At 41.2% G+C, this 12,968-nt stretch overlaps 1 protein-coding gene across 5 annotated transcripts in view; it reads left to right on the top strand.

Annotated features, from left to right (window-relative positions):
* SCEL (sciellin) overlaps positions 1-12,593 on the top strand; it is a 108,681-nt gene extending 96,088 nt beyond the window's left edge. For all 5 annotated transcript variants that reach the window (XM_088459123.1, XM_088459131.1, XM_088459105.1 and 2 more), the window contains 2 exons: positions 6,347-6,449; positions 11,635-12,593. In XM_088459123.1, coding sequence (XP_088315249.1) covers positions 6,347-6,449; positions 11,635-11,651 — 120 coding nt within the window. In that variant the 3' untranslated portion in view covers positions 11,652-12,593. The remainder of the gene's footprint in view (positions 1-6,346; positions 6,450-11,634) is intronic.
* The last annotated feature ends 375 nt before the right edge of the window (positions 12,594-12,968 follow it).

Genomic DNA, 12,968 nt, shown 5'->3' with positions numbered 1-12,968 from the left:
GTTGTGACGCGGTGGAACTCAACCCTCTATATGCTTCAGAGGATGGAGGAGCAGCAAAAGGCCATACAAGCCTATACATCCACCTATGACATAGGCAAAGGAGGGGGTATGCACCTGACTCAAGCGCAGTGGAGAATGATTTCCGTGTTGTGCAAGGTTCTCCAGCCCTTCGAACTTGCCACACGTGAAGTCAGTTCAGACACTGCCAGCTTGAGTCAGGTCATTCCCCTCATCAGGCTTTTGCAGAAGCAGCTGGAGAAAGTGAAGGAGGAGCTAAGACGGAGCGATTCCGCTCGGCATGTGGGACTTGTGGATGAAGCCCTTCATTCGCTTTGCCAGGATTCCAGGGTGGTCAATCTGTTAAAATCAGACCACTACATTTTGGCCACCGTGCTCGATCCTAGGTTTAAAGCCTATGTGGTGTCTCTCTTTCTGGCCGACACAAGCCTGCAGAGGTGCAAAGACCTGCTGGTGAACACACTGTCAGCTGAAGCGGAACGTGACACGTCAACGGCTCCTTCTTCATTTTCTCCCGCAACTGGGGCTGCCAGGAAAAAACTTAGGTATCCTAAGCAACCCGCTGGCGGTGATGCAGGGCAGGCAGGACCAAGTTTGGACATCTGGTCCGGACTGAAGGACCTGGCAACAATTTCTGACATGTCTACTGTCACTGCATATGATACTGTCACCATTGACAGAATGATGGAGGATTACATCGGTGACAGCATCCAAGTAGGCATGTCAGACAGTCCATACTTGTACTGGCAGGAAAAAGAGGCAATTTGGAGGCCCCTGTACAAACTGGCTCTATTTTACCTGAGTTGCCCCCCCTCCAGTGTGTACTCCGAAAGAGTGTTTAGTGCAGCCTGGAACCTTGTCAGCGAAAGGCGTAGGAGGTTGCTTCCACAGAATGTGGAGAGGATGATGTTCATCAAAATGAATTATCAGCTCTTCCAGGGAGACCAGCCTCCAGAAGGTACAGAGGGACCTGTGGTGGTGGATTCAAGTGGGGACGAGTTAATACTTTGTGAGGATGAGGATGTACACACTGAAGAGGGTGAGGAATCGGTGGATGAGGAGGATGAGGATGACATCTTGCCTCCGTAGAGCCAGTTTGTGCAGGGACAGATTAATTGCCAGCTTGTTTTGTGGGGGCCCAAACGAACCAATCATTTCAGCCACAGTTGTGTGGCAGACCCTGGCGCTGAAATGATTGATTTGTTAAAGTGTGCATGTCCTGTTTATACAACATAAGGGTGGGTGGGAGGGCCCAAGGACAATTCCATCTTGCACCTCTTTTTTTTCTTTGCATTATGTACAGTTTGGGGCCTAGTTTTTCTAACTGCCATCCTGTCTGCCACTGCAGTGTCACTCCTAGATGGGTCACGTGTTTGTGCCGCCCACTCGTGTCGCTTAGCATAGTCATCCAGCTACCTCGGTGCAACCTTTTGGACATAAAAACACTATTGTGAGGTGTGAGGTGTTCAGAATAGAGTGGAAATGAGTGGAAATTAAGGTTATTGAGGTTAATAATAGCATAGGAGCAGAAAAACCTACAAATTCTGTGATTTTAGCTGTTTTTATGCTTTTTTAAAAAAAAATACAGATCCAAAACACAAAACCCAGAACCCAAAACACGGAAGGGTGGTTTTGGCAAAACCAATCCAGATCCAAAACACGAAGAAAGATCCAGATCCAAAACCAAAACACAAAACACGAAAAGTGGCCGGTGCACACCCCTAGTTGATATGGAAAATAGTAGATGCTGCTTTATTTGTATTCATTATTTTTCATTTATTATTCTTATTTAACATTATTACTATTATAAATAAAAAATTTTAACACTATAATTCAAAATACAAATACATTTTCTGGACAGAATAACATAGCACATCCTAAGTTTTGATATTTGCACCAATTAGTTATAGAATGAATACTCATATTCCTAACCAAGATACATAGCTGTAAGCATGTTATATGTAGGCTTGGTATATAGCAATATAGCTAAAGCTCCATGATTCCTGATCTAATTAATGTGTACAGAGGTATTACCCCCAAGTAATGGAATATAGGTAACAGTCATAGAAATAAGTATTGGTCCTCTATAATTCAACAATCAAATCGGGTGCATCAGCCAGTGAATGAACAATACTTATTTATTACCAGTTATTTATATAGCACACAGATATTCCGCAGCACTTTACAGAAAATATTTGTCAATTCACATCAGTCCCTGCCCAAGTGGAGCTTACAATCTATGTTCCCTATCACTTACACACTAGGCTTAATTTTGTTGTGACCCAATTAACCTACCAGTATATTTTTTTGGGAGTGTGGGAGGAAACTAGAGCACCCTGAGGAAACCCACGCAAGCACAGGGAGAATATACAAACTCCACACAGTTAGGGCCATAGTGGGAATCAAACCCACAACCTCAGTGCTGTGAGGCAGTAATGCTAACCATTACACTGGCTGTGCTGCCCTACCAGTGAATTAACATTTTCAGGTTTAATAAAGTAATTTTAACTTTAGTGCATGCAATCTTAAATTAGATCTATTGACTATGTTTATTGATGTAAGTCGTATTATTCATTTACTATACTTGTCTGTTCATTTGCTAGCATTGTGCGTTCATACACTGGTAATTTCTACACCTCTCCTGTGTTTTTTGGTTGTATAATTCTAACTATTCCTTCAATATTTAAACCCAACATGTATTTTAAAAGTATATATAGTAATAACGATGTCACATGTCTCAAAACAGTTTTTATGTTGTATCTTCTACATACACCATCCCCTTAAATATGAGAATTCCTTTAACCGTTCATTAACTGGACGATTCACCCTATATAAATACTTCTCAAAGGTTAATTTTTTGGTGAGACAATCCTAATATTTGAGGACTATCCTATGTATTTATTTATGATTAGATGTAATGCCTGGTGTTGCCTGACTTTTATATATTTATTCTTCTTTCTGTCTCCACCCTGCCCCTCTCTGTCACTCCACCTATAGATTTCTTTCTTTTCCCCAGACATTTTTCCACACCTTTAGCTTTCTGAATCTCCCTTTTTCTCTTTGCTTCTCCCTTTGTATGTATACTGCTAGTATACTACACAGCGCTTTCCAGGGTATATTGATCCATTCACATCAGTCCATGCCCCTTTGAGACTAGGGGCATGGACTTTGAGACTAGGGGCCTGATTCAGAGCCGCTCGCTGTTTGCGAGCGCTCGCTCTGAATCAGGGCGGAGGTTTTTTTTTTTTCTTGCCCGCTCGCTAAGCTGTGGGTGCCCACCCACAGCTTGTGCGAGCGGGCTGGAGATGGTCGCAATTATCGTGATCATCTCGAGAAGACCCTGTGGTAGGGTCTCAACACTCGCAATGCCGAGTGGACTTCCTGCTCTAATAGAGCAGGAAGTCCACTACTGACATCACGAGTGATGTCAGTAGGGCCACCCACAAATGGCAGGCGTTCCTAAGGCAACGCCTCCGTTTGTGCAGCCACCACCCCTACCTGTCTACAAAACGGAGCGAGCTGCCGATCAACATCGACAGCCACCCCGTTTTGTTGCGGCCCCAGAGTGAGTGAAGTTCTCACTCACTACGGGGCTTGCGCACGCGCCGCGAGTGCGCACTTGGCCACAATTGACCCGCTTTCAAGCGCTATGCGCTTGCGAGAGGGTCTGAATCAGGCCCTAGATTTACTCCCACACACTATAGTCCATTTTGTCTGATGCCAACCAAACTGCCAGCATTATTTTGAACTGTGGTAGGAACCCGACCAAATGGAGGAGACACACTCAAACACAGTGAGAACACACAAACTCCACATAGGGCCTGGTAAGGATCAATCAAACCCATAACCCCAGCACAGTTAGCCAGCAATGATAACACTGTGACCATGTACTCAACAAAATATCCTGTTTATATCTGTAAAAGATGCCAGTGCAGTGGCATTAGGGGTGATGGTAAGTATGCCAATCACCTCTGTCACCGGTAAGTGCGCAAATTCTTTGGATCCATTCATGGGAGCCTGAAAAAGATGCATGTCCACTCTCTTTAGAGGGGACATTGACTGTTGGTGTTTTACTAGATGACTGACCAAGAAGTTATATATATATATATTTTCAATTTACCATGCCAAAGCAAACATTGACTTTATTCTTATAATCATCTTATATACTTTTTCCAAGTATACCAAAAATAGTTGTGACATGTAGTTTACCTCATGCTAACTGCCTTATTACTTTTTTCCATACTCAGTGTCCATCAATTTCAACAAAGAAAATTATTTTTTATATATATTTTATTACATAATTAGTAATATATAATACTAGCGACCCGCCCCAATTTCGCACTGAAGCAAATTTGAACTAACGGTGATAGTTTTTTTTAACCAAGGTCTTCTAATATTGCCTTGTAGAGGACATTAGTAGTTTTTCCTCTTGATATCAACACGAAAAGATTTCATTTTGATGTGACAGGTAAACAGGCCACGTAGTTTTGTCCATGAGTAAAACAGTCTCCACTTACAGTAGGTCAACTCCAGCCACAGTAAGTGTCTATCCCTGTGCTTTGTTTATTGTCCTGCCAAAGAAGACTCTTACCAGGAATTTGACTCGTTTGAAATTAAAGAATCGTTTTTTCATCTAAATTAAATAGGAACAGTAACAAAAGAGAAAAACTGTCATTTTGTATCAGTAAACAGGGCTTACATAATTTTTTCTGGAGAAACTGAATAATAATGTATCGATCTCTACATGGTATAAAATAAAGTCCATCGCTGTGATATATCTTTAATGGTTTAGGCAGCTTTACTAAAATCGTCACTGCTCGGCTCCCTTTTGTCATACATTAATGTTTCATATAGCTAAACCTTCCTCGACAAATGCTCTATAGATTAGTGAAAACTGCATCAAAATCCATCCAGTGGTTCTCGTGATTAGCCCGAACAAAAAGAGAGATGCCTAACAGGAACCGTTTTTTCATTGACTTGCGTCACTAAAATCATCACTGCTTGGCTCCATTTTGTCATACATTAATGTTTCCTACACCTAAACCTTTCTTGACAAATGCTCTATAGAACAGCGAAACTGCATCAAAATTCGTCCAGTGGTTTTTGAGAATAGCACGAACAAACAGACAGACGCCTACCAGGGACTTTATTTTATACTATGTATAGATAGATGACTAAGGGGCCTATGTATCAAAGCTTGATGAGAGATAAAATTGTGTGCTATAAATCACCAACCAATCAGCTTCTAACTTACATTTTATAGGCTATGTTTGAAAAATTACAGGAGCTGATTGGTTAATACTTTTTCTCTCACAATTTTGTCTCTCATCGAGCTTTGATACATAGGCCTCTAAGGCTCCAAATGTACACACTCCAAATGTACATTTGGACACATCCAGACCAGCTCTAGAAATATTCATATTAATGACACTGGGCTTTGGCCAGGTAGATGAGGTCACCCACAGCCATCCGCACCAGACGCAATTCCTTTATAATTTAGTCAGAAGCCAATTAACATTGCTGCTGGATTGTGAGGGGGAGAAACCAAAAGAAACCTACACAAACACGGTGAGGAACCAAAATCCTTGCAAGGGGATCTCCTGCTATTAGTTATGGATGTGCAGGAAGGGTTTTTATTGTGAAACCTTGTCCAAAATAAAATAACATCAATAACAGAGAAAGTTCCAAAAAAGAAAATAAAAAGTAAGTAAAAGGAATATGGAGCGATGAGAAAATAAATAAGGGAGGACACAGAACTGGTCGCAAAATGAGCAGAATTTCTGAATGAAAAGTGTGCACACACAATTAGGATATGTCTTCCTGTATACAGAGCATATGAGCCTGGCTTATACAGACCCTCTCTCTTAGGATATCAAGTAGCAATAACCACACTAATTGTATGGAACATAGCAGGGTGAAGCAGTGCTGATTTGAAGTGCCATCTGCTGCCTCACTTAACATGTTACCTAGGGGAAATTACACATATTGGGGCAGATGTACTAAGTTCTGGAAAGTGATAAATTCAAGAGTGATAAACTGCCAGCCAATCAGCTCCTAACTGTCATTTTTTCCAACACAGCCTGTGACATGACAGTTAGAAGCTGAGTGGCTGACAGTTTATGACTCTCCAATTTATCACTTTGCAGAGCTTAGTACATGTCCCCCATTGTCTCATGGTTGGTGAAGGCTGTCTATAATGTTTGCAATAGTACTACAGATATTTATGCATGCTCCTGTTTGGATCTAATATACAATATTAGTAGGTCGTTGGAATCAGTACCCGTAAACACTTAAAATGAGTTAATGTTCTGTTTCACATTTTCTCTAGTGTGAAGCGTGTTCTAGTCCTTTGGGAAATATGAGAGCTGGAGACAGTATGTGGATCTATAGGCAGACTATCCACTGTGAACCTTGCTATTTTTCTGCAAGAGGTAAGTTTAAAATTTTTGTTTTCACAATTATTAACTTCTAGCAGTGCCGGCTCCAGCCCTAGCTGCGCCCTGTGCGGTGATGGCCCCCTATGCCCTACCCTTGTGCGTGGCGAAGCAGCGTGCAACCAACAAGGGGAGTGGCCTAATTAACATAGGCCATGCCCCCTAAATGACGCTATTTGGGGGGCGTGTCCATACGGCACACCTCCCATTTAATGTCAGGATGGGGGCGAACCCAGCACTACGTCAGTAGCTGGGCTGGCCCCATCGCTCTCCCTGCACTGAATGGATGCCACGCGCATGTGTGCGGCATCCAATCTTGTTCCCAGGGTCCGGCACCGCCGCACAGCTGTGGCGTTGAGGTGCCCAACATCTCGACCCTTCGTCCCGTGGGTGGAACAGTGGGACAGTACCCGAAAAACGGGACTGTCCTGCTGAAATCGGGAATGGCTGGGAGGAGTGCGCCCTCAATGGGCTGGCGCTCCTGTTTGACCGCACTGGTCGAACATGCCTCGAGCTTGCCCTGACTTGTAGTAATGTATAGTGTACAGCAGTGGTTCTAGAACTCGACCCTCAGGACTCCAAACAAGGTGTAGTCATTACTCACTGACACATTTTAAAAGATCCACAGGTGGAGCTAATTATTTCACTTCTGTGAGGAGACCTAGAAAACATGCACTGTTTTGAATCCTGAGGACCGAGTTTGTGAACTTATGGTGTACAGTGATTATAATAGTGGATGCATGTGTTGAAGATAGATTGCTATTGAATTATTATGTAATATTATTATTTAATATTAATATTAATTATTATTGATCAGACTTGTCAGAGAATATAGGGCCTCATTCAGAGGCGGTCGGAGGATGCAAGCGGTCGCTCAGAAACTGAACTCTAACGACCGCTAGGGTGATGGTCACGATGGTCATTGACCATCGCGACCATCGGGGCTTACGACGAGACCCTAGGGTAGGGTCTCACTTGTCGTAAGCCCCGGAGAGCTTCTGGCTCTGTCAGAGCTGGAAGCTCTCCACTGACATCACTAGTGATGTCAGTGGAGCCTCCTCCAAACGGCAGGCGTTCCCATGCGCATGCGCACTAGGCAAACATCGAGGCGGCCATGCGTTCGTAGACCGTACGGCCGCCTCTGAATACAGCCCATAGTGTGTTGCCCCATTTGTCAATTTATGAAGTTTTGAGCATGCATGGGCCAAATGTAATGGCCTGCAACTTGTGGCAAGTGCTGAGATTTCTTTGATTTATCCACAAGCTTTAAAGTGGAAATTTTGTTTATAAGACAATATCTGGCTATTACATTTGACCCCAAGTGGTAAGTTATACAGTACTTGTACTCTATAATACTATGGATGGCTAAATTTGGAAAATGGAATTTGGACCTCTTTCAGACCCGCTCACTAGATGCGTTCACTCACTCAATGCATATGCAAATTTGGGAAGGCAGGTGATTGCACGCAGGGCCGGCCCTAGCCCAAATTTTTTGGTAAGCGAGTATATTTTTTGGCGCTTCCCTCTGCAGGTCCCCTTTTACAGTGCCCCCGGTAGTGGTCCCCCCTGTAGTAAGCCCCTTATATAGTGCCCCCAGTAGTAGTCCCCCATGCAGTGCCCCCAATAGTGGTACCCCTTATGCAGTGCCCTTTAGACAGTGGCCCCAGTTGTAGTTCCCCCCTATACAGTACCCCCAGTATTGCCCTTTATATAGTGCCCCCAGTAGTGGTCCCCCCCTTGTAGTGCCCCTAGTAGTAGTGTCCCCTTGTAGTAGTCCCCACATTGTTGTGCCCCCAGTGGAGGTTCCCCCCCCTATGCAGTGCCCCCAGTAGCAGCCCCCCCTTGTAGTGCCCCCAGTAGTAATTCCCCATTGTAGTGCTCCCAGTAGTAGCCCCCCCTTGTAGTGCCCCCAGTAGTAATCCCCCAGTAGTAATCCCCCTTGTAGTGCCCCTAGTAGTAGCCCCCTTTGTAGTGCTCCCAGTAGTAGGCCCCCCTTGTAGTGCCCCCAGTAGTAGTCCACCCCCCAGTAGAGACACACATGTAATAAAAAAAAAAAAAACAACTTACCAGAAACCCGGCTCCTGCTCCTGCCGCCGCTATCAGCTCCTCCGTACGTCCTCCTGGGCCGCTTTGCATTATGGGAGAAACGTCATGAAGTCTCTCCCATTACCCACTGCGGGAGTGGGTGGGCAGTGGGCACAGCAGCCGATGAGAGTCTGTCTGACTCTCATCGGCTGCTAAAACAAATACACAGCTGCCAGCGCCGGCAGCTGTGTGTTTGGCACTGTGTAGTGCTGACCGAACTCCGTCCGGTCAGCGCTACACACGCTTTGCAGCCTGTGTCAAAAGAGAGACAGTCTGCCCGCGGCCCGCATGGTATGCAGCTGAGACTCCCTCCACTATGTGGCGCCCTACGCAGCTGCGTACCATGCGTAACGGGAAAACCGGCCCCGATCGCTCGGCAAGGCACTAGTACGCCCACTATGTCTTGGTGTGAGATCGCTTTGTGAATGCAGATGCCCACCAGCCTGTCTTAAGACGCCCTCTTGCGCACGTCATCTCCAGGAAGTGTATGCAGCAATCGGTTGGGATTGCAGCGCTTGAGGCTGACCATACTCTACCACAAGCACTGCGAGCACTTCAGTGTAAAAACCAGCCAGGTGACATGTACTATGACGCTGCCTATAAATTATGCACGCCTCTGAAACGGCATTGACATACTCAGGCACGCCTGCGTTCGCATCTCCCCCGTTTCTAGCAGCCAGCCCCTGTCACCACCCACAAACGGCCTCTCGTGTCACTTACTCTGCTGGGCAGTCTATGCGCAGCGAGCAAACGCTTCCTGATCTCTGGCAGTGGTTCATGCACGCGCATTGCGATGCTTACGCGTGCGCACAATGCGAACCATCGGCAGCTATGAGCGAACGCTTCTTAGCGAGCGGGTCTGAATCAGGTCCTTTGTCCAATGTCAAAGATTAACCATAGGCAATGTTAAAAAGTTTGCCAAAGAATTTACATCACCAGAGAATCAGGACAATCACAGTGCATGAAACCTCTATAAGCCAATCAGCAAACATTGACAAATGCTGCATGTCTATTGCAGAATTGTCCTTATCTCCAAATTATCCACCCAATTCTTTTAATTCCAAAACACAAAGTTTAGAAGTTCAGAATCCATTTTTGTTTCTGTCGTTAACATCTTTATATATATAGGGGTGCAAAAAAAATCCAGTGTAAAACATACCAACTACTACAGTCAATGTAAAATGGCAAACAGAAAGCTGATGGAGCCAGTGAGCATTGGGATCCGGTGGATCAGAGCGAATTGTTGTGATCCACCAAACCACAAATCCTAACATATGAGATCAGCTGAGACTGTTTCATAAAAATATCACATCTATATATTTCTACTTGTTGGATTCCAAACAGAACCAAATATTGAAATAAAATAAGTTGAAAAGATTTACTATAGCCACCCAACAAGTTTGACATATATGAGCATCAATATAAATTATTTCAATACAGCTTGTGCCACTACCCATCGCAATCCAGCAACTGTGTTTCTATTGTCTACCACCCCACTATATGAGCAGTGCCAAAACACCTTCTACCGCTCCCCAAAGCAATATGATTCCACATGGGAAGCTATTAACTGCTTGTTTGTTGTATTTAATCATATGACAACATATAAACATTTTAAGCTTCATGTACATGGAAATGCACAAAAGTAAAATTAAATTGTACATGTTACCTATCACCTATACAATAGCAATATACTTGCCTATCTGTTTGTCCAATTTGACCATTTCTAACCATATTGGTGAAGCACTGTACTTTGTGGAAACACATCATGCCAGATAAAAGTCTGATTCAGTTGGATCACATTTGAATTGGCAAAGTGGATTATCTCTATAAATAGTTTTGTGATCACTGGGTGACAGAAGTAAGAGGGAGACCCCTTAATACCCAAAGAGTTTGAGGTTAACTGACAAACTCACCAGTCATTTCCAGCGATTTGGAGTGAGTTTGAAATGACAAACTCACTAGAAAATGGCTCTTGCCAGAGACATTACTCAAACTGCATGCATTCTGAGCTGTCTGTCCAGGCAGAACATAATAAAGAGCCACATTAATCATTCATATTTGTATGAGTAATTAATAATTAAAGGATCAAAAATGATAAATAGATTGTTGGACCATGATTATTTAAATTTATTATTGGGGGCAATAATGTTTAAAACCTATAACATATTACTTAACTAATGTTTGAGGTATCAATTATATTAAAAACTTTTGTCACTACAAGTGCCAGAATGGATGTGATTCTTTATTAGTTAATTAATATGGTCCCAGTTAACACAAATATTATTGTCTCCATAAACAAAAAAAATATTTTTAAATATTATTGCCACAATATTAATTAAATAATTATGGCCCGTCAACATTTATTATTTTTTGGGCCCCCTTAATTGAGTATTAATTAGTGAAACATATCTATGTTGCTCTTTATTATTTTATTCCCAGACAGATGGCTCAAAATGCATGCAATTTCAGCAGTTTCCCTGACTAGAGGGACCATTGATTTTTCAGCATATTTCCAGCAGTTTTGGCAAGTTGTTAACTCAGGGCTTTTTACATCCAGCAATTTCTATTCAAAACATTTTTAAAAATTGGGATTGTGAGTTGTGAACATTTGTATTTGAAAATGCCAAATTTCTGGCAAGTTTAATTCTATACTGTACTGTATATCTGGCAGTTTGAAACTACAAACTTAAAAATCAGAGTCTATTATATTTCCCCCTAAATGTGCATTTAAGACATACTGCAAATCAAGCAACAAGTCAAAAGATGGCTCTACTGAATTGAACAAGTTTTATTTTATTGTATTTATTAATATTATAATTTATTTTTACTTCCACTTTAACGATGCTGTGTTTTCAGGAATATTTTTTGTGTGTATAGATTTTTACTCTTATTTAAGTATCTTTATAACTGGCTATATTAAATGTATGTATTTTATTTAATTGAAATTTTATAAACCTTGTAGTATTGTTTATATGATTTGTCCTTAGCAGTTTTTTGTTTTGGGTGATAGAACATGTTCTATTTCTATATATATTTATATATTTCTGTATTTGTATAATGATAACTGATACATTTTATCACTGTTTTTCTATTTCAGAGAAATGGATCATTTAAGTACAGTACAAGATCTTAAAATCAAACAGAAGGGATAAATATATCATGTGTATTGTTTATTAATATATAACTTTCATTACTTAACTGAAACATACTGGGGATACATTGCCTAGGTAATTTGTTGACTTTCCTACATAAACACTTAGACTTTTTATTCGTATTTCATATGACATTTATTATAAAACATAGTATATTACTTTTAAGCAGTGCCAAAGCCAGAACATACTCTTATCTGATAATTTGCATAGTACAATATAATAAAAAAATTTGTTACATAGAACATTGATGGGATTAGTATGTTCAGCACAAATAACATAATGCTAAACAAATACAGTTGAAATAGAAAGGAAATATATTTCTAGCAATATAAGAAAATGCAAGATAAGGTATGAACATTTAGTACTTTATGCTTTGGGTAGGGCTCTCATGTTTTAGCACTGGATCTTTGTAATTTGGAATGTTTATTTTCCAGAATGGTGATTAGTAGTTATCGATTCCTATAACTGTTTATGTATTCAACATCCTATAATATACACACAGCCTTTTTCTGGACTGTGCTCAATTGTCTGGGGTCTTATTACTTTATTTAGCCCTAGTTTCACATTTTATGTTTATTGTTTTTAACTACTACTAAATTGCTTAGTGAATATATTCCAGAATGTATTGGTAAATCCCATAGGTATACTATCCTGATATTCCATGTCACTCACTGGCTTTCTTATTAACCAGAAACAAGTCTACTTGATATATGATGTATAAATTGCAACACTTACATAAGTGTTTTTACTTATTTGTTGTTAAATCACCTTTAAAGTTGAACTGTTTCTTATGTTTCTTTGTACCTAACTTGTTTTTCTTGTTTGTGGTTCCTTCTCTAACTATTTTATTATACAATAAATGTGAAGTATAGGAACAACTAAATAAAATGTTATTTTACCTACACATTCATGTGTATTTTTTCATTGATTGTTATCCACTGAAGAGTGTTGACTGAGACATATTGTATTATATATACTGCAATAGGCCAGCTTATCAATTGACTAAATAGAGAAGGCTTATTTTGTGTTTTGGATTGTAATAAAGGTGTTTGGCCTTGTAGCTAAGGGCCCTGGACTGCCATATTCATTCTCAGTAATGTAATTGCGACTGCTATGAGATTTAATGCCAGCTGGGGCTTGTAGTTCAATTAAATCACCTTGAAAATATGTTTCAACTAATGAATGTTGCATTATCTCCTGCACTGAATTTGAAAAGTAGCCTAGAATTGGCATCAAATATTTTAAGTGTTTTAATGTATAATCAAGCACAAAAAGAATG

The sequence above is a fragment of the Taudactylus pleione genome, unplaced genomic scaffold, assembly GCF_031769625.1.
Source record: "Taudactylus pleione unplaced genomic scaffold, aTauple2 ptg000041l, whole genome shotgun sequence".
In the NCBI taxonomy this organism is placed as follows: domain Eukaryota; kingdom Metazoa; phylum Chordata; class Amphibia; order Anura; family Myobatrachidae; genus Taudactylus; species Taudactylus pleione.
The sequence above is the reverse complement of the archived record's forward strand: the minus strand, read 5'-3'. Positions and strand labels throughout refer to the sequence as shown.